This window comes from Salmo trutta, chromosome 24 (genome assembly GCF_901001165.1).
Source record: "Salmo trutta chromosome 24, fSalTru1.1, whole genome shotgun sequence".
Lineage (NCBI taxonomy): Eukaryota > Metazoa > Chordata > Actinopteri > Salmoniformes > Salmonidae > Salmo > Salmo trutta.
In genome coordinates, this window is record NC_042980.1 from 27,478,853 (window position 1) to 27,502,313 (window position 23,461).

Sequence of the window (23,461 nt, forward strand, 5' to 3'; positions counted from 1 at the left end):
TGTTGGAAACTCCCAACTCCCTGCTACATCGCACCGTTTATGTATGATCTGATTTATCTCTAGAGAAAATGCAGCGCAATGTGCACATTGAGCTCACAGAAAAAAACGAAACTAAATGGAATTCAAATAAGTTAACCAATGTTGTTCAATTAGTTGTTTTAAAAACCTTTCGGTTAATCGCTCAGCACTAATGCTAAGCAACTAGGTGAGTGCATGTTGTCATGGTGATGAATTAATCAGGGGTTTGGAGCGAGGGGTCTGGGTCTGCTCTCATAACCACTTGTGTCATTCCTAGCCATCTAATTTATTATAATTTCTGAGGAAGGGCCGTTTCCCAAACACAGTTTAGGCCTAGTCATTTAGGCTTACAGTGACTGCTTAGCTTGTTATTCGTATGTTGGAACTGATCCTATCCACTAACCATTTAAGTTTTTCAACTGTAGGTCTTAAGTCCGATACTTTTCATAATTCTATTTCGATCATGTACAGTACAGGTAAATAGAACACAATATAGCCTAAGTTGTGCATGTTCCAACTAAGTGCTTTCAAAATATAATATGTCACTTCATTCCTTATTGGTCTGTGGGTGTTAAAGGGGTTTTCCTGTTGCTCCTGTTGCAGCTGCTGCCAAAACATTGTGCCAAAACCATCAGTCAGGCGGTGAACAAGAAGTCAAAGAAGCAGATGGGGAAGAAAGGCGAGCCTGAGAGAGAGAAGCCTGGAGTAGAGAGCATGAGGAAAAACAGGCTGCTGGTCACCAAGTAAGTAGTGTACACTCTGTAGGGTCCCTCAGTAAGGTTATGGACTCTTTCCCAATGTGTCTTTACTCGATTCGTCCTCTCTCCTCTTTCTCAAAACAAATTGGAGAACGTCCACGGGGAGGGAACCTTGGATATTCTCTTCCAATCCCGAGGAATAAAGGAAAGACAAATTTGGAAAGTGGCCTGAAACACAGAGACATGGCCACTTCCACCCCCACTTCTGCACTCCATGACCTCCTCTCCACTTTCAGATGTTTTCAACAGTACGCTATTAATCGATGGTTTTGCAAGTCATCGTCTACATGCGTCCAAAATGGCATCCTATTCCCTACATTGTTCCCTAGTATGGGCCCTGGTCAAACTTTATTTCCCACTGTGTTTGAATAATACCATGCTAAGATATATTTCCACCACTTGCCCTCCCTGTTCTGGGTATTCCACTCTAATTTGGTCCTAACTCTACTACGCTACTCCTAATTCTCGACTCTACTCTGAATTCTCAGCTTCCAGTAAGATACATAGAAACAGACCACCAGCAGGGCTAGTATAATAATATAGATTCAGGTCTGAGCCAAAAAAGGGATGTGTAAAAACAACAGTAGCTGTGGTGCTGGAGGAATTTAATCCATCTGCTCTGTTACAGATTTCCCCTTTAATCTGAACGAAATGAGGTTTTAATGCCTAACGTGTGTGTGTGTGTGTGTGTGTGTGTGTGTGTGTGTGTGTGTGTGTGTTCTTAGCCTGGATAAGCTTCACACGGCGTTGTCGGAGCTGTGTTTCTCCATCAACTACGTACCCAACATGGTGATATGGGAACACACTTTCACTCCCAGGGAGTACCTCACCTCACACCTGGAGATACGCTTCACCAAGTGAGTACACATATGTGCTTGCGGGCACACACACACATGGACACGAACACACAAACATACTCAGGGTATCCACTCTTTTATTACAATACCAGTCTTCACAGGAGGCTATGGGTGAATTTCTGCAGATAGTCTGACTGCTCTCTCTCTGTTTCCACTGTGTTGTAACGTTAGCTGGTTAGTTATGAAACCTGCTTCTCCTCCCCCAAACACCAATCCATTGATTATCTCACGCAGAAAGGCTTTGAGGCTTAGTTTATTGTTATAAATCAAGGAACATTGTCATCCATTTGTACATATTACACTGAACAAAAATATAAACTCAACATGTAAAGTGTTGGTCCCATGTTTCATGAGGTGAAATAAAAAAATCCCAGAAATGTTCCATATGCACAAAAAGCTAATTTCTCTTACATTTTGTTCACAAATTTGTTTACATCCCTGTTAGTGAGCATTTCTCCTTTGCCTAGATAATCCATCCACCTGACAGGTGTGGCATATCAAGAAGCTGATTCAACAGCATGATCATTAGCAGATAAAAGGACAATAAAAGGTCACTCTAAAATGTGCAGTTTTGTCACACAACACAATGCCACAGATGTCTGAAGGAGCGTGCAATTGGCATGCTGACTGCAGGAATGTCCACCAGAGTGGTGGCGGTGGGGTTATGGTATGGGCAGGCATAAGCTACGGACAATGAACACAATAGCATTTTATCAATTTAATTTGAATACAGAGATACCGTGATGAGATCCTGAGGCCCATTGTTGTGTCATTCAGCCACCATCATCTCATGTTTCAGCATGATAATGCACAGCCCCGTGTCGTAAGGATCTGTACACAATTCCTGGAAGCTGAAAATGTCCCAGTTCTTCCATGGCCTGCATACTCACCAGATATGTAATCCATTGAGCATGTTCCAGTTCCCGCCAATATCCAGCAACTTTGCACAGACATTGAAGAGGAGTGGGACAACATTCCACTGTCCACAATCAACAGCCTGATCAACTCTATGCAAAGGAGATGTCGCGCTGCATGAGGCAAATAAATGGGGGTCACACCAGATACTGACTAGTTTTCTAATCTATGCCCCTACCTTTTTTTTTTAAGGTATCTGTGACCAACAGACAGATACATATCTGTATTCTCAGTCATGTGAAATCCATAGATTAGGCCTAATTTATTTATTTCAATTGACTGATTTGAACTGTAAATCAGTAAAATCTTTGAAATTGCTGCAAGTTGCGTTTATATTTTTGTTCAGTATAATTACAATCCCCAGGCAGAGTTTAACAAAAAACCTCTCAGGGGTTTATGATTTTATCTGTGTGATTTATTGGTCCAGCAGACATGTTTTTTGGGGTCAGAGTGATTTTTGACGCGCGTCCAGAATTGGGCCTGACCGGTCCAATGAAATAAACATTGTGCTGGAGAGGAACAGGTATTTTCCTCTGTGGGAGTTAGGGTTGTGACGTATGTGCTTTGGCTGGCCCCTCTCTCTCTGTGTGTGTGGTGTGTGTGTGTGTGTGTGTGACGTTGGTGCGTTGGCTAACCCCTCTCCCCCGGGCCGTGAACTTCTCCCGTGTTTCCCAGATATGAGAGCCTATTACCATGCGCACACAAAGGCACGCTCACAAATACAAAGGCACTCACAGGGCCTATTACCATGCACATATACACACACCCTATTACCGCCACTTACCACTACGCCCTGCTCCGCTCCTTAAGGTCAGTGCAGGATAAAAGTTTTACTGCCCTTATGTTCCCAGTTCCCAGCACACTTCAGACAGACGAGAAAAATTGCTAATTACTAAATGTTCCTAATGATCGATCAGGCGCCATAGTTTTTAAACCCTGCCATGTTTGATCCGATCTGCCTGCTCCACACCTTGCAGCTGCACAATCAAGTTATCTACGTAGAAATATGGAAAAGTTAGGGATTAGGGAAAACAATACAGCCATTGTTGAACATTGTTGAAGACTCGCCCAAACTCCCTGGAGTCCATGTAACTAACAGGCACCATTTGCTGATGCTGATGTAAAAAGTACTTTATAAATACATTCGATTGACTGATTGATCAATTGATTGATTGATCCCTATATGCCTAACCTTAACCTTTGGATCTGCCGGTCAAATATCTACTTCCAGGACAATATGAACGCCCTCTCAGCCTCTGTCAGTCAATTGCAAAGAATTGGTCATCATGCTCTAGATCAGCAAACACGTTTGGTGTTCGCCAAAAGGCATGTGGGAGACTCCCCAAACATAAGGAAAATACAGGGAAATTCTTGAGGGAAACCTGTTTCAGTCTTCCAGAGATTTGAGACTGGGACAGATCCTAGTCGATCGCCAAAGATGGCGGTAGGTGCACCTGATTCAGCTGCCCTGTGAGCTGGGTAGGCAACCTGTTCCCATTTTGTACCTTGAGACTTATGCAAATGGTTCAAACTGTCTTCCCGGCAGGCCTGGGGGGAGCAAATCAAGTGCACTATAGGCCTACCACTGGCCAATCAGATGGCTCAGATTACCGTGTCTGCAGTAACGTTGCAGGCACAAAAGAAAGCTACAGCAAAGTTAATACAATGAGATTTCACAATGTTTAGAACCATGACCAGAGAGACTGTCAACGAATACAGCAAAGTGAATACAATGAGATTTCACAATGTTTAGAACCATGACCAGAGAGACTGTCAACGAATACAGCAAAGTTAATACAATGAGATTTCACAATGTTTAGAACCATGACCAGAGAGAGACTGTCAACGAATACAGCAAAGTGAATACAATGAGATTTGAGAGAGACTGTCAACGAATACAGCAAAGTGAATACAATGAGATTTCACAACGTTTAGAACCATGACCAGAGAGACTGTCAACGAATACAGCAAAGTGAATACAATGAGATTTCACAATGTTTAGAACCATGACCAGAGAGACTGTCAACGAATACAGCAAAGTGAATACAATGAGATTTCACAACGTTTAGAACCATGACCAGAGAGACTGTCAACGAATACAGCAAAGTGAATACAATGAGATTTCACAACGTTTAGAACCATGACCAGAGAGAGACTGTCAACGAATACAGCAAAGAGCTGCTGTTTTTATGAGTGAGTTCATGTTCAAGGTCTTAGTCAGCACTGTCAACACCTTTTATTTAATTCTTTCACAAACCTAGAACATAAAATGCACGTTCTCCCTACTTCTTCTCGCGCTACAACCAGCACTGCAGCTGCAATGAATGAGTAGGAAAGTGTATCTATAGGCTTGCGTTGTTGTTATTATTATTAGCAGCTTGGGCAAATGTTTATATCAAGAAATAGGTCAATTTCTCTGGTCATAGGAGTAACAACATTCATTTGTGCATGAGGCAGAAATAATGCGTTGTGACTGGAGTTCACCATCAGCTGAAAGACGGTGTCCCGTTTTGGTTAGTGTCAGTGGAGGAAAGGGACAGCAGAAGGACGTTGAGAGGTGGACCCTCAGTCTGCTGCTCTCTCCCTCCGCTGAGACTGACCAGCAGATGCAGGCACCATCAGCCCAGTAAAATAAAAAAGCTAATGATTTAAATGTATGCTCACTCAGCTGTGCCTCACAAGTAATACAACAACTGATCTATTACCAGCCTACCTCAAATGTAGATTTTTTTTTTTTTATTGTCTGAGAAGAACAACAATGCATTGGCAGAGCAATTCAAGCAAAGCCAATATGGGGTGATAAGGTTTTGGGCCTATAACCTACTGCACAAACCTCATCACTCCAGTTTTTAATAGGGTAATGTTGCTGCATAGGCTTACGTTTTTAAGTCATGTAAAACATTTTTTTTACGGTAGATCTTGGCTTGCATTTTGACTCAGAAAGTGATCTCGCCTCAAAAAACGTTGGTGACCACTGCCCTAGATTGATTGACAGATCGATCCTGTTTCGTTCCATCTCTAGGTCTATCGTGGGGATGACCATGTATAACCAGGCGACCCAGGAGATAGCCAAACCGTCTGAGCTGCTGACCAGTGTCAGGGCTTACATGACTGTGCTCCAGAGCATAGAGAACTATGTTCAGATAGATATCACCAGGGTGTTCAACAACGTGCTGCTGCAGCAGACACAACATCTGGACAGTCACGGAGAACCAACTATCACCAGCCTCTACACCAACTGGTGAGTCCTAACCCCTTAACGTCTTACCCCTAACCTCCTAACCACCTAACCCCTTAATCTCCTAACCCTAACCCCAACCAACCATCACTAGCCTCTTCACCAACTGGTGAGTCCTAACCCCTTAACGTCTTAACCCTAACCTCCTAACCCCTTAATCTCCTAACCCTAACCCCCTAACCCCAACCAACCATCACTAGCCTCTTCACCAACTGGAATACATTCACAAAACAATATGAATTTCCACTTTCTGCCTGTTTGAGAATAACAGCTCTGAGTCTTGATTCAAACCAACGCAGGTAAATATCTTGTGCACTGCGATTGAGTTTGAATGGTGACTTCTGCTTGAGCCGACATCTGCGATGAACGTGGTCTCTGTGAACGTCTGAGAAATTGCCTTTAAAAGTCTATCGCAGTGCGCAGGTTGTTCATCTGGGTTGGTCTGAATACCAGCCTTGATCATGCCTTCCATTCAATCAGATAACCACCAACATGACAAGCCATACATTCTCTCTGTACTACAGGTATCTGGAGACTTTACTGCGCCAAGTTAGCAACGGACACATAGCTTACTTCCCAGCCATGAAGGCTTTTGTCAACCTACCTACGGAGAATGAGCTCACCTTCAACGCAGAGGAATACTCTGATATCTCAGGTAAGCTTTGTCAGTTATGCTGTCCTTTTAGACTCATGGTACTGAGAGTATGAGTAATGATTTACTACTTAGAATATTTAAACTGTGTTTATAGCCATAGCAGTGTTGGATGGAGCTAAGAATCACTAACAGAACTCTTCCATGATCTTATGTCGAGGGGTTGGGATAAAGCAGGAAAACACATGTATGTTGGACATTTGTGGACATTCATTGGAAAATAAAGTAGCCAATAAAGTAGCCAGTAGATGACAGAACATTTCCATGACCTTGTGTTGGATTAAAGTAGTCCACCACATTTCCATTGGTCATTCATGGACGTATTGGACAATAAAGTAATCTTATTCCTATTTCTTATTCCTATTTCTTCTTCTTCTCCTCTTTTCAGAGATGCGGTCCCTGTCAGAGCTGCTGGGGCCCTATGGGATGAAGTTCCTCAGTGAGAGCCTCATGTGGCACATCTCCTCCCAGGTGGCCGAGCTCAAGGTGAGGAGTCACGGGGGTCACAGAAATCAAGGGTTAATGGTAGAGGTCATCCAGGTTAGGCAGGATCATGTTCATTAGGGCACCTCGTAGCAAAATATAATAGAAATTTAGCATTTCTTATTGCACACTTCCAGAAAGTCCGTCCCCTGTTTTGGACAGGTTTGTTCCTTTTGGTGCCTAAAGAACACGACCCTTGTTTCGCTCTTCTATAATTCTTAGTGTGCATCCGAAATGCGACCATATCCCCTATATCAGGGGTATTCAACTCTTACCCTACGAAGTCCAGAGCCTGCTGGTTTTATGTTCTACCTGATAAGTAATTGCACCCACCTGGTGTCCCAGGTCTAAATCAGTCCCTGATTAGAGGGGAACAATGAAAAAATGCAGTTGAACTGACTTTGAGGTCCAGAGTTGAGTTTGAGAGCCCTATATATTGCACATCTTTTGACCTGGGTCCTATGGTGGTCTCCTATGGGATCTGGTAAAAAGTAGTGCACTAAATAGGGAATAGGGTGCTCTTTCAGATGAAGCCTTGGCAGTATGAGTCATTAGTGGTTAGAGGGTCTTTCCAGAAGCAGAGTTTTCCCCTGGAAACAGAACCAGACCCACAGCAGAATAGAGGCAGTGTGGGTTACTGGTAACCTCTAACTCCTAACTGACTGACATTTGATCCGGTTCCCTACCCTCACTACATTTTTGGTAATTAATAAAGAATGCCAGGAAATTCTGTGCGTTCAGCTAAATCTTTTTAATTAGATCTCATAAGACTAGGACAAAATTAATTTAGTGATAAGTGTTGCGAAAGCAGCTAGCCAGACTGATAAATCTAAATTAGCACCAAAATCAGTCCTAATAGATGTACAGTACCGTTCAAAAGTTTGGGGTCACTTAGAAATGTCCTTGTATTTGTTTTTGTCCATTTAAAATCACATCAAATTGATCAGAAATACAGTGTAGACATTGTTAATGTTGTAAATGATAATTGTAGCTGGAAATTGCAGATTTTTAATGGAATATCTACATAGGCGTACAGAGGCCGATTATCAGCAACCATAATTTCTGTGTTCCAATGACACGTTGTGTTAGCTAATCCAAGTTTAGCATTTTAAAAGGCTAATTGATCATTAGAAAACCCTTTTGCAATTATGTTAGCACAGCTAAAAACTGTTCTGATTAAAGAAGCAATAAAACTGGCCTTTAGACTAGTTGAATATCTGGAGCTTCAGCATTTGTGGGTTCAATTACAGGCTCAAAATGGCTAGAAACAAATAACTTTCTTCTGACACTCATCAGTCTATTCTTGTTCTGAGAAATGAAGGCTAGTCCATGCGAGAAATTGCAAAGAAACTGAAGATCTCGTACAACGCTGTGTACTACTCCCTTCACAGAACAGTGCAAACTGGCTCTAACCAGAATAGAAAGAGGAGTGAGAGGCCCCGGTGCACAACTGAGCAAGAGGACAAGTACATTAGAGTGTCTAGTTTGAGAAACAGAAGCCTCACAAGTCCTCAACTGGCAGCTTCATTAAATAGTACCTGCAAAACACCAGTCTCAACGTCAACAGTGAAGAGGCGACTCCGGATGCAGGCCTTCTAGACAGAGTTCCTCTGTCCAGTGTCTGTGTTCTTTTACCCATCTTAATCTTTTCTTTTTATTGGCCAGTCTGAGATATGGCTTTTTCTTTGCAACTCTGCCTAGAAGGCCAGCATCCTGGAGTCGCCTCTTCACTGTTGACTTTGAGACTGGTGTTTTGTGGGTACTATTTAATTTTATTGCAGCAGGCTGACAAGTTATTATGACCTTTTTTTCAAAGGGTTCTTTAGATTATAATATAATTGGTATTTTACTCTAGAGCACACATTAGTGTTGGAACGTAGCGCTGGCACATATTTATGATTCTCTAACATGCAAACTTTTCCCTTCCCTTCTGAAAGCAATTTGTGAAAATAAAATATGTTTGTGTCTAATTCACAATCAGATGTAGGAATGAAGCATTGGTTTTATTCAGTCTCTGTACAAACCAAGCCGTGTTCATCAAATGACTTAACACAAAACACGTATTCAGCGAACGCTCTCAATGCAAACTGAACAAGTGGAAAGCATGCAACCCATTGTGAGCTGCACACATGACTGCCTGAACATTGCGCCAAGACACCCATCACAAAAAAAGTACAGGCTTCTAATTGATTTGGTATGCATCCCAAATGGCACCCTATTCCCTACATAGTGCACTACTTTTTATCAGAGCCCATCGTGCACTACTTTTGACCAGAGCCAAAGGTTGTGCAGTATATAGGCTCTGGCTAAAAGTAGTGCACTATATAGGGAATAGGGTGGCATTTGGGACAAACATTTGTAAGATCCCCCACATAGTGCACCATCTGTTGATGGTAAGGTTCTTTTCCTGTTGTGCGAAAGAAGGGGAAAGTCTTTGGAATTAGGATCCCTAGTTGATTCTCCAAATAATCCCCTCACCACTTAGGAGGCTCTCTCACTCTCCCACTTCTACTCCTCTCCCTCAACTCATTCTTCTTCTCCTCTCCTCAGAAACTGGTGGTGGACAACGTTGAGATTCTGACCCAGATGAGGACCAGCTTTGACAAGCCTGAACACATGGCTTCTCTGTTCAAGAAGCTCTCATGTGGGTACTCTGTATTTATATTGGCCTTGTCAGAGTTTTCCTGGGCCAGACAGACACAAGACTCAGTGCTGCCAAGGCCAAATAAGCAACATATACATGTCTCCCATAGTACTGTTCTGCCTACATGGCTTTGGTTATGGCTGCTGAAGGGAAAAAGTGACATAACAAAACACCTTAGTCTAATTTGCATACCTGTAAAATGACTAGAGACATGTGAGTTGTCTGTGAGACTTGCATGTTCTTTGTCTTGGTGTTACAGCAGTCGACAGTGTTCTGAAACGGATGACCATCATCGGAGTCATCCTCTCATTCCGATCCCTGGCTCAGGAGGCACTCCGAGATGTATGTCGGCCCTTTAACTTTCCACCACTTGAATGGCATCATATATTGACACAATACAGTACACAATTATTTTGATCTGTCTCAAGCTGGTTTTCTCACATTTCACGCTGTGCCAAAGTTAGTTTAATCTAATATTTCGGTTGTTGTATTGAAATAAAGCATGATCCTCTTCTTGTCACCAGGTGTTGTCCTGCCACATCCCATTCCTGGTGAGCTCAGTGGAGGACTTCAAGGATCACATTCCAAGAGAGACCGACATGAAGGTGAGAGACACAGTAGGACCTTTAAATTAAGCTTAATGTGGTCAAGGTTGTGGGTTTAGTTCTGACATGGATCACATAAGAATACTAAGTCCCACAAGGTTCACATACACATACATTGTACTGTAAATTGCTTTGGATTTAAGCATCTGTCTCTGTTGATCATCAGGTGGCCATGAACGTGTATGAGCTGTCGTCTGCAGCAGGTCTGCCCTGTGAGATAGATCCTGCCTTAGTGGTGGCCCTCTCCTCTCAGAAGTCAGGTGAGAGGATGCACCATAGACAGCCATTTTAGAATCTCAATAGATTTTCAAGCCAATTTAAGTTGAAACTGTAGTAAGGCCACTCAGGAACATTCAATGTCATCTTGGTAAGCAACTCCAGTGTATATTTGGCCTTGTGTTTTAAGTCCTGCTTATTGTCCTGCTGAAAGGTGAATTTGTCTCCCAGTGTCTGTTGGAAAGCAAACTGAACCAGGTTTTCCTCTAGGATTTTTACTTTGCTTAGCTGTATTCCTTTTCTTTTTATCCTAAAAAACTCCCTAGTCCTTGCCGATGACATGTATACCCATAACAGTCATGATTGGATGAGATAAGGAGTGGTTGGACATCCCGAGAGATGAGTCCTGATTGGTCTGTCATGTCACAGGCTTCTGTCTACAGAATGGGAGCTTTCCTAGTTAGTATATAGATCATCTTTGCTACCGCAGATTTTTTGGAAAGATATAGCTATGGACAACTGCAAAAGTGTTGCTACAGCTCCCTAAATTTAGCTGGGTTTAAGTAGAGAGACTTACTTTCTGGAGGACAATGCCATGCTGTTTACGTGTGAGTCATGAATGCTTAATGAATGTAAACAAAGAAGCGCTCTCTAGGAAGTGTGAAAATCTCATCAAAATCTTTCAAGAGCATTTTCTCATATGTGGAATAATACGATTATCAACTTGTCCCATGTTTCCTCCAACTACAGTGTATTATACCATTTTGTACTTTTATAAAATGTAAAAATAACATTTGACTTAAGCCTCAATTGAGAAAGCTGGACAAATACACTATATATACAAAAGTATGTGGACACCCCTTCAAATTAGTGGATTTGTGAATTTCAGCCACACCCATTGATAGAGCTGTCCCGGTCAACTGTAAGTGCTGTTATTGTGAAGTGGAAATGTCTAGGAGCAACAACGGCTCAGACGCAAAGTGGTAGGCCTCACAAGCTCAGAGAACGGGACTGCTGAGTGCTGAAGCGCGTAGCGCGTAAAAATCATCTGTACTCGGTTGCAACATTCACTACCGAGTTCCAAACTGTCTCTGGAACCAACGTCAGCACAAGAACTGTCCGGAAGCTTCATGAAATGGGTTTCCATGGCCGAGCAGGCACACACAAGCCTAAGATCACCATGCGCAATGCCAATCGTCGGCTGGAGTGGTGTAAAGCTCGCCGCCATGCTTCATCATCTGGCAGTCCGACGGACATATCTGGGTTTGGCGGATGCCAGGAGAACGCTACCTGCCCTAATACGTAGTGCCAACAAGTTTGGTGAAGGAGGAATAATGATCTGGGGCTGTTTTTCATGGTTCGGGCTAGGCCTCTTAGTTCCAGTAAAGGGAAGTCTTAATGCTACAGCATACAATGACATTGTGGACGATTCTGTGCTTCCAACTTTGTGGCAACAGTTTTAGGAAGGCCCTTTTCTGTTTCAGCATGACAATGCCCCCGTGCACAAAGCGAGGTCCATACAGAAATGGTTTGTCGAGATCGGTGTGGAAGAACTTGACTGGCCTGCACAGAGCCCTGACCTCAACCCCATCGAACACCTTTAGGATAAATTAGAACGCCATCTGAGAGCCAGACCTAATCGCCCAACATCAGTGCCCGACCTCACTAATGCTCTTGTAGCTGAATGGAAACCAGTCCCCGCAGCAATGTTCCAACATCTAGTGGAAAGCCTTCCCAGAAGATTGGAGGCTGTTATAGCAGCAAAGGGGGGACCAACTCCATAATAATACCCATGATTTTGGAATGAGATGTTTGACAAGCAGGTGTCCACATACTTGTGGTCATGTAGTGAGTTAAGTTGTTTAGCTGAAATGATGATGACTATTACTCATATGCCTCATAGCCTGAGTTCCATGTCCACATGCTGTGTAAAGGGATGACTGATTCACTGTTGAAATCTCACAGTTTTAAAAGTAATCTGTTGATAATGTCAGAGAGCGTGAGAGTTGGACAAGCATTAGAACTGCATTCCACTCTGTAGTCATGTATCAAAATCAAAGTTTTCATAAATGAAAAATAAATACGTCCTGTCAATTTCATAATCGCAACAGATAGGCCACATTTGGACATGTTGATGCTTATGCACACTGGTATTAAGTTGTCAAGTCATGTAGCCTGCAGCCATATCCACAAAGCCCAGTCCAGTCTAATTTCTGCACCCAACAATTCCCTATATAGTGCCCAAATGGGCCCTGAGTGGGTCCCAAATGGCACCCTATTACTAGAGATTCCTCTCTGTCCGCGTCCCAAATGGCACCCAACCCATATATAGGGGTTTGGTCAAAAGTATTGCACTATATAGGGAATAGGGTGCCATTTAGGACGAAGCCAATGGCTCTCCTCAAGTTCCCAACCCCTCTCTGTTGCTCTAAGGAAAATACTAAATAACATTGCTTTAACTCAGAGCTACTAAGAGCCCTGGGGGCCTTTTGGCCAGTGAAGACATTTCTATTATACACCACTGCTGTTTTTATACAAACCTCTGTTTACTTTCAAAATAGTTATCAACCCTCAACCTCATCTCCTCGCATGCGTCACAAATGGCACCCTATTCCCTATGTAGTGCACTACTTTTGACCTGGGCCCATAGGGAATAGGGTGCCATTTGGGAGGCACTCCTACCCTTTATTGGGTCCACATAGTTGAATCCCCTCCCAGTCCTGTAAATATAAATTACAGTTAATTAGGGAGCCATAATGCAGTTTTTCTTGGCTAGCGGGTCTTCATTTTTGGATAATATCCAAAATGGATCCCCCGATGGTGTTAACGGACATTTCCTTTTTTTGGTAACAGAGAACATCAGTCCGGAGGAAGAGTACAAGATAGCGTGCCTGCTGATGGTCTTTGTGGCGGTCTCTATGCCCACCTTGGCAAGCAACGTCATGTCCCAGTATAGCCCTGCTATCCAAGGTACCTGTTCTTAGATACATGAAGTATATGTTCTATGTATATTATATGTTCTATGACATTTGTTGTTATACTTATTGATATGGTTCCTTCATATTCGTCCTTGTTAACAGTGCTGTAAGATATAGTAGATCGTTTTACCCAGTGTTTAAAGACATAGTCGAGATACTAATATCTTCTTGTCTGTCATCCTTTCACAGGTCATTGCAACAACATCCACTGTCTGGCTAAAGCTATAAACCAGATCGCTGCAGCTTTATTCACCATCCACAAGGGCAGCATCGAGGACCGCCTCAAAGAGTTCCTCGCAGTACGTTTTGTAGTGATAGTCCATTTGGTTTATACCACACATTTATCTTCACCCTTTTTTTATTATAAGCAGCTCTCTTCCTTCATCTGTTTTATATTTATTCTCTATTTGGGCCTGCATCAAAAGTAGTGCACTATGTAGGGAATAGGGTTCTATTTGGTACGCATCCATGTTTCCCACACACAATGTGGGAAAAGGCAGGATCATTTTTTATTTTCATAACCAGGATTTAAAAACATTAATGTTCTATAAACCTTCTGTGATTCTAAATCATTTTTATTTTAATATCTTAAATTAATTGTTCTGCATGACTAGTGATTTTTCTGCATTGCTGAGGAGGAGGGCACAGCGACCCACTGACCTTGTTTTCCCCTCTATGTATTTCAATTGGAATTATTCCTCAATGTCCTGTTACTTTTTATTGCGCTCCAATAATGTATTACTATAACAGTGTTGAAATCTTTAATGCTGTTTCCCATCTAAAACCATGTGAGACACAGCCCAAGCCAGGTCCTCTTTGAAATGCTGGAGTGTTTAAATCCATGTGTCAAAGCTGAACCCACATGGCAAGTTTAGAATGGTAAACTGGTGGTTTGGGGTTATTCATAGTGACTGTGTTAAAGACTTTAAATGTCTAGTAACATTGTAAAACTGATGGAAAGAGACACAAGTGCTTCTACACGTGCTTCTACACTTTCAGGGTCGGTTTCCCCAGACACAGATAAAGCTTAGTACTGGACAAAAAAAATCAGATCTTTCTCTCCTGTGCAGCTTGCCTCCTCCAGTTTGCTGAAGATCGGCCAGGAGACTGACAAAACCACAACAAGGAACAGAGAATCTGTCTACTTGCTCCTGGACATGGTGAGTCACATACTGTATGGATGTGTCCCAAATGGCACCCTATTCCATATATAGTACCCGACTGTATAGGCCCTGGTCAAAAAGCTCAGGTTTGCGTGCCGACAGTACTTAGAACCTCTGAACAGTGTCGGCAGACAATCTATTTTTTGTTGACATAGCTATATGACTTCCAAAGTCTTTGCTATCATCTAAAATGCTGTCACATCATCTAGCTATCATCTAACACCTTGTCACATCCTCTAACTATCATCTAACACCTTGTCACATCCTAACTATCATCTAACACCTTGTCACATCCTCTAACTATCATCTAACACCTTGTCACATCCTCTAACTATCATCTAACACCTTGTCACATCCTCTAACTATCATCTAACACCTTGTCACATCCTCTAACTATCATCTAACACCTTGTCACATCCTCTAACTATCATCTACTATCATCTAACATGTTGTCACATCATCTAACTATCATCTACTATCATCTAACACCTTGTCACATCCTCTAACTATCATCTACTATCATCTAACACGTTGTCACATCCTCTAACTATCATCTACTATCATCTAACATGTTGTCACATCCTCTAACTATCATCTAGCTATCATCTAACACGTTGTCACATCCTCTAACTATCATCTAACATGTTGTCACATCCTCTAGCTATCATCTAACACGTTGTCACATCCTCTATCATCTAACATGTTGTCACATCATCTAGCTATCATCTAACATGTTGTCACATCATCTATCAATCATCTAACATGTTGTCACATCATCTACTATCATCTAACACGTTGTCGCATCATCTACTGTCATCTAACATGTTGTCACATCATCTAGCTATCATCTAACACGTTGTCACATCATCTAGCTATCCTCTAGCTATCATCTAACACGTTGTCACATCATCTAGCTATCATCTAACACCTTGGCACATCCTCTAACTATCATCTAACACCTTGTCACATCCTAACTATCATCTAACACCTTGTCACATCCTCTAACTATCATCTAACACCTTGTCACATCATCTACTATCATCTAACACGTTGCCACATCCTCTAACTATCATCTACTATCATCTAACACGTTGTCACATCATCTAACTATCATCTAACATATTGTCACATCATTTAGCTATCATCTAACACGTTGTCACATCCTCAAACTATCATCTAACATGTTGTCACATAATCTACTATCGTCTAACATGTTGTCACATCATCTACTATCATCTAACATGTTGTCACATCATCTAGCTATCATCTAACATGTTGTCACATCATCTAGCTATCATCTAACATGTTGTCACATCATCTAGCTATCATCTAACATGTTGTCACATCATCTAGCTATCATCTAACATGTTGTCACATCATCTAACACGTTGTCACATCATCTACTATCATCTAACACGTTGTCACATCTAACTATCATCTAACATGTTGTCACATCCTCTAGCTATCTTCTAACATGTTGTCACATCATCTAGCTATCATCTAACACCTTGTCACATCTAACTATCATCTAACATGTTGTCACATCCTCTAGCTATCATCTAACACGTTGTCACATAATCTAACACGTTGTCACATCTACTATCGTCTAACACGTTGTCACATCATCTACTATCGTCTAACACATTGTCACATCATCTACTATCGTCTAACACGTTGTCACATCTAACTATCATCTAACATGTTGTCACATCCTCTGACTATCATCTAACATGTTGTCACATCATCTAGCTTTCATCTAACACGTTGTCACATCCTCTAACTATCATCTAACATGTTGTCACATCATCTAGCTATCATCTAACATGTTGTCACATCCTCTGACTATCATCTAGCTATCATCTAACACGTTGTCCCATCATCTAACTATCACCTAGCTATCATAACACAGTGTCACATCTAACTATCATCTAAATGTTGTCACATCCTCTATCATCTAACACGTTGTCACATCCTCTATCATCTAGCTATCATCTAACACGTTGTCCCATCATCTAACGATCACCTAGCTATCATAACACAGTGTCACATCCTCTAACTAACATGAACACGTTGAAACATCCTATAACTATCATCTAGCTATCATCTAACAAGTTGTCACATCATCTAGCACGTTGTCACATCCTCTAACATTTAACTATCATCTAACACGTTGTTACATCTAACTATCATCTAACACGTTGTCACATCATCTACTATCATCTAACACATTGTCACATCATCTACTATCATCTAACACATTGTCACATCTAGCTATCATCTAACATGTTGTCACATCATCTAGCTATCATCTAACACGTTGTCACATCATCTAGCTATCCTCTAGCTATCATCTAACACGTTGTCACATCATCTAGCTATCATCTAACACCTTGGCACATCCTCTAACTATCATCTAACACCTTGTCACATCCTAACTATCATCTAACACCTTGTCACATCCTCTAACTATCATCTAACACCTTGTCACATCATCTACTATCATCTAACACGTTGCCACATCCTCTAACTATCATCTACTATCATCTAACACGTTGTCACATCATCTAACTATCATCTAACATATTGTCACATCATTTAGCTATCATCTAACACGTTGTCACATCCTCAAACTATCATCTAACATGTTGTCACATAATCTACTATCGTCTAACATGTTGTCACATCATCTACTATCATCTAACATGTTGTCACATCATCTAGCTATCATCTAACATGTTGTCACATCATCTAGCTATCATCTAACATGTTGTCACATCATCTAGCTATCATCTAACATGTTGTCACATCATCTAGCTATCATCTAACATGTTGTCACATCATCTAACACGTTGTCACATCATCTACTATCATCTAACACGTTGTCACATCTAACTATCATCTAACATGTTGTCACATCCTCTAGCTATCTTCTAACATGTTGTCACATCATCTAGCTATCATCTAACACCTTGTCACATCTAACTATCATCTAACATGTTGTCACATCCTCTAGCTATCATCTAACACGTTGTCACATAATCTAACACGTTGTCACATCTACTATCGTCTAACACGTTGTCACATCATCTACTATCGTCTAACACATTGTCACATCATCTACTATCGTCTAACACGTTGTCACATCTAACTATCATCTAACATGTTGTCACATCCTCTGACTATCATCTAACATGTTGTCACATCATCTAGCTTTCATCTAACACGTTGTCACATCCTCTAACTATCATCTAACATGTTGTCACATCATCTAGCTATCATCTAACATGTTGTCACATCCTCTGACTATCATCTAGCTATCATCTAACACGTTGTCCCATCATCTAACTATCACCTAGCTATCATAACACAGTGTCACATCTAACTATCATCTAAATGTTGTCACATCCTCTATCATCTAACACGTTGTCACATCCTCTATCATCTAGCTATCATCTAACACGTTGTCCCATCATCTAACGATCACCTAGCTATCATAACACAGTGTCACATCCTCTAACTAACATGAACACGTTGAAACATCCTATAACTATCATCTAGCTATCATCTAACAAGTTGTCACATCATCTAGCACGTTGTCACATCCTCTAACATTTAACTATCATCTAACACGTTGTTACATCTAACTATCATCTAACACGTTGTCACATCATCTACTATCATCTAACACATTGTCACATCATCTACTATCATCTAACACATTGTCACATCTAGCTATCATCTAACATGTTGTCACATCATCTAGCTATCATCTAACACGTTGTCACATCCTCTAACTATCATCTAACATGTTGTCACATCATCTACTATCATCTAACATGTTGTCACATCCTCTAGCTATCATCTAACATGTTGTCACATCATCTAGCTATCATCTAACATGTTGTCACATCATCTAGCTATCATCTAACATGTTGTCACATCATCTACTATCATCTAACACGTTGTCACATCATCTACTATCATCTAACACGTTGTCACATCATCTAGCTATCATCTAACACGTTGTCACATCCTCTAGCTATCATCTAACATGTTGTCACATCATCTACTATCATCTAACATGTTGTCACATCCTCTAGCTATCATCTAACATGTTGTCACATCCTCTAGCTATCATCTAACATGTTGTCACATCATCTAGCTATCATCTAACATGTTGTCACATCATCTACTATCATCTAACACGTTGTCACATCATCTACTATCATCTAACACGTTGTCACATCATCTAGCTATCATCTAACACGTTGTCACATCCTCTAGCTATCATCTAACATGTTGTCACATCATCTAACTATCACAAGTGTCACATCTAACTATCATCTAACACGTTGTCACATCATCTACTATCATCTAACACATGTAATATACTGGTTCCAAGGTCAACATTCTTATTAGTCTCTGGCCAGCCCAAAGCAGAAAGAAAATAAAGAGAATCGCAAACCTCTTTCTACTTGAAAATGAACAGAGTACTATTTTCTTTCAGACTGTGTATTGAAAATGACTTATGCAGTCATGCATACCCATGTATTGTCTGTTGATCAGAGGGGCTTACTGGTCTGTGGGATTTGGATTTGCTTGACTTAAGAATAATGTACAGGTGGGAATGTGTTGAATAGAAAGACAACCAGGGTGGAAAGAAGGAAGAATCACCCACAGTCTTTATCCTGCAGTGGAACTGGCATAATATAGAACACACACACCCTATTGCCTTATCCATGGGGCTACTCTGCATCGATAATATAGAGAACAAGGCAAAATCACAAAAGTATGATTAAACTCAGGCTGCATCCCAAATGGTTCCCTATATAGCGCACTTCTTTTGACCAGAGCCGTATGTGGGCCCTGGTCTAAGGTACTGCACTATATAGGGAATGGGATGCTATTTGAGACATTCTCACAGTGGTTATTTTAGGTTCTATCCATATCCATCTATGTGTTTTCTCTACCAGATTGTGCAGGAGTCCCCGTTCTTGACCATGGACCTTCTGGAGTCCTGCTTCCCCTATGTGCTGCTCCGTAATGCATACCATGCTGTCTACAAGCAGAGTGTGTCTTCCTCCGCCTGAGAGCCCTGAGAGGAGGAGAGGAAAGAGGGGAGAGAGAGCGAGTGAGAGACTCCTCACCTTGTCTGGAGTTCAGCATGCAGATAGTGAAGAGGAGACAAGGGCTGTATGTATCAAGCGTCTCAGAGTAGGAGTGCTGATTTGGGATCAGTGTTGCCTTTTAGATCATAATGAATAGCATTACATGGACAGGGGGAGACCTGATCCTAGATCAGCACTTCTACTCTGAGAAGCTTGATACATGCAGGCAGCCCCAGAGCTCTTCACTGAGAATATAAATATATGGCTTTGGACAACATGAGTCTTATATGATGAATTGACCATTGTGGGTGTGCTGTGTTTCAACTTACAGTCTTAAAGAAAACAAAAAAAATGTATTATTGGTTTTGTGGGATCAGGGTTTTTCTTTTCATAGAGTTTTATGAATTAATCATTTGTTTACTTAATCTGATGTAAGCTTTGTTGACAATGATCAGTGACAATACACTACTACTTAATTTCATTTTTGAATATTGTCTTAGTTTCTAAATATTGAATGGGTTAAAAATTAAACACTAAAAATGCTATTATCGGTAAAGGGGAACGTGCAAAACTAATTGCAGATTTTTGGAAAATTATGATACACAGTTATATTCATCATCATTATCTGTCGGTTATTACAGTATGTGTATCTTTGTGAATTTGTGTTATTTACATTTTTTGGGTTTCTTTGAGATATTTGCCAAACTGTTGAGAAAACATAGCATCTTATATTATTTGGAGCTAACCTGAAATGTTGGTATTAAACTTAAATATTATGAAAACTGATAACAGATGGTTGATGTTTGTACAAAGCATAGAATAATTTTTTAACTAAATGCCTCATTGGCATAACTACTCCATAGTACCTGTCTGTATGGTATATAATAAACATTCTTTCATATTTATTGAATGTTTATACATAGTTTTCCTTTTACCACTTTTATATGTTTTCAATGTTTCAACGAACCGTGTATCCTCCATAACGTGATAAATAAATCTTAGGCTATATCCACTTACTGGCCTAGAGTCTCATTTGTTTCAAATGTTGGAATAAACTTCAGGATATAAACTGCACACAAAATACCATGCATACTCGCACACACACACAGATATGCTATGATTAGCCTAATCATTTTAACTTGAGTGTTTCAACTTGAGACAGTTCTAGCTATCACAATTGGCAGCAAATTGACTCACATCTAACCTGATTGTCATGTGTTATTGAGTTTGCTTCTCAGTGCTTAGAACTTGAAGGTCTTTCCTAGAACAGTTTCCTTTTTTGTATGTAAGCCAACATTGGTCTTGGTTGTTCTGTGTATTTTTGATTTTTTTTTGCTGTCAAAATATTAGTGGGGAAGTGTTCCTCCGGCCTGAGAACACAGAGTCCTGGCCGGCAGCCCTCACATTGACGTTTCCCTGGTCATGTTGTTAAACACCCCTTAGTCACATGATCACGGGAACGAACGCATGCACAAACATACACACACACAATCCATGATCCAGTTTGAAGAGGAACAAACATGAACATTCTAATAATGGCTGGCAAGGTCAATCATAAGTCCCTTTGATCTACAAATCTAAACCTTAAATCCTAAATCTGCTCTCTATTGCACTGTTACTGTATGTGTGATAAACTAAACAAAAAGGTATGTTTAAAAAGCTTTCATAAGAGTAATTTGCTCCACTTTACTTGGCCTAATGTTGCATGGATCCAGTTAATTCTGAAATAGTGAATACTGAAATAGAGAACACTGAAATGGTGAATACTGAAATAGAGAACACTGAAATAGAGAACACTGAAATAGTGAATACTGAAATAGAGAACACTGAAATGGTGAATACTGAAATAGAGAACACTGAAATGGTGAATACTGAAATAGAGAACACTGAAATGGTGAATACTGAAATAGAGAACACTGAAATAGAGAACACTGAAATAGTGAATACTGAAATAGAGAACACTGAAATGGTGAATACTGAAATAGAGAACACTGAAATAGTGAATACTGAAATAGAGAACACTGAAATAGTGAATACTGAAATAGAGAACACTGAAATGGTGAATACTGAAATAGAGAACACTGAAATAGTGAATACTGAAATAGAGAACACTGAAATGGTGAATACTGAAATAGAGAACACTGAAATAGTGAATACTGAAATAGAGAACACTGAAATAGTGAATACTGAAATAGAGAACACTGAAATGGTGAATACTGTATCTTATTTAACAATCTGACCTTATATGACCTCTTGGTCAACATGTAATGTAAACACTCGCTTTATAATCCTCCATGCTGTCCATGGTATACTATTTAAACACTGTGTTTAGTATATCGAATCCTCGAGCTGACAAGGTAAAAATCTGAACAAGGCAGTTAACGCACTGTTTCCCAGTAGGCTGTCATTGTAAATAAGAATTTGTTCTTAACTGACTTTCCTAGTTAAATAAAGGTTAAATAAAATAAATAATGATATTTAACATGTTCTTAATCTGGTCAACACCCAATGAGCCTATTAACACTCATCATTGTGTTGAGTTCACACTAATAATTAGGCTTGATTAAAGCTGCTTGTGTACATAGCACTGTCATCATAATATGGGCGTTCGTAAATTCACTCAGAGAGCAGAATAACTGATGAATTTACGAACACGCAACGCCTGTTGAATATGACCGGTGTCAGTAAATGTCAGCAAAAATGTTTTATTAAATTGTTGCCAGCAGCTCAGTTACAGTCAGTCACCAACGCTCTAGATAACATGAAAACAGCCTAACCAGCTCTGCCAGGGTGAGGAAAATGGTCAGAGTAAGATTTTGAAGCCAACTTTAGCCAGTTAGCAAGCTAGCCAACTTTAACCAGTTAGCTTGGGTGCTTGACTGACGTTATGAGGTCAGAACGCTCTGATCAACCCTCTGCGGAAGATGCATTTCAGTTGAAGGCATTCAGTTGTACAACTGACTAGGTATCCCCCTTTTCCTTTCCCTTAGTCCACAGCCAAAGAGTCCAGTGTGCGCTCTGAACGCTCAGAGAGCGAAACGCTCTGAATTTACTAACGGACAATCTGACAACGCTCTGAATTTACGAACGCCCAGAGCGCTCTCTGGCAATCCAGAGTGAATTTACGAACACACCCCATGTCTTCATAATGGTGACTTCAAAAGGGCCATCATGACTGTTTACTTCCAAATAAAAATGTATATGCCGCTTTACTCAAATAATTTAGGTTATCTAGACCAGGGATGGGCAACTTTGATGAGTGTGGGGGCCACAAAAAATCTGAAATCATCAAGAGGGGCCACAGTGGCTCGCGGGTCTGCATACCCACATCCATACCCACACATCCATACCCCCCACCTTGCGAGTAAAACACTTCAGAGAACCCCCCATTGAGAGCAAAGAAGAAAAAATACGTTTTAGAGCTAATTTCCTGCAATTCTACCCATTTTGCAATGGGGAATATAGAACATGATGCAGTTTTAAACCAAGTTTGCTGCAATTCAACACATTGTCATTTTTCTATATGATATCTGAGTTAGTGACTAACAAAATTAAAGTGGGCCCCAGTCAGTAATTCGACCATCATTACTACAAGTATAGATAGCTGGCTAGACTAATTTACCAATCCAAAAAATATTAGCTGACGTGCTAATTGAGTGAACCTATGTACATTGAGTGTACAAAACATTAAAGACACCTGCTCTTTCCATGACATAGACCGACCAGGTGAATCCAGGTAAAAGCTATGATCCCTTATTGATGTCATTTGTTAATTCCACTTCAATCAGTGTAGATGAAGGGGAGGAGACAGGTTAAATAATGATTT

The 23,461-nt window shown here is 40.7% G+C and overlaps 1 protein-coding gene across 7 annotated transcripts in view; it reads left to right on the forward strand.

Annotated features, from left to right (window-relative positions):
* LOC115161008 (nck-associated protein 1) overlaps nt 1-20,649 on the forward strand; it is a 62,405-nt gene extending 41,756 nt beyond the window's left edge. For 6 of the 7 annotated variants that reach the window (XM_029711644.1, XM_029711642.1, XM_029711643.1 and 3 more), the window contains 13 exons: nt 622-761; nt 1,502-1,633; nt 5,571-5,789; nt 6,311-6,441; nt 6,827-6,924; nt 9,472-9,565; nt 9,825-9,907; nt 10,090-10,170; nt 10,337-10,430; nt 13,240-13,356; nt 13,554-13,663; nt 14,435-14,524; nt 19,501-20,649. In XM_029711644.1, coding sequence (XP_029567504.1) covers nt 622-761; nt 1,502-1,633; nt 5,571-5,789; nt 6,311-6,441; nt 6,827-6,924; nt 9,472-9,565; nt 9,825-9,907; nt 10,090-10,170; nt 10,337-10,430; nt 13,240-13,356; nt 13,554-13,663; nt 14,435-14,524; nt 19,501-19,617 — 1,506 coding nt within the window. In that variant the 3' untranslated portion in view covers nt 19,618-20,649. The remainder of the gene's footprint in view (nt 1-621; nt 762-1,501; nt 1,634-5,570; nt 5,790-6,310; nt 6,442-6,826; nt 6,925-9,471; nt 9,566-9,824; nt 9,908-10,089; nt 10,171-10,336; nt 10,431-13,239; nt 13,357-13,553; nt 13,664-14,434; nt 14,525-19,500) is intronic. The other variant, XM_029711647.1, reaches the window with a different exon arrangement.
* Nucleotides 20,650-23,461: the final 2,812 nt, after the last annotated feature.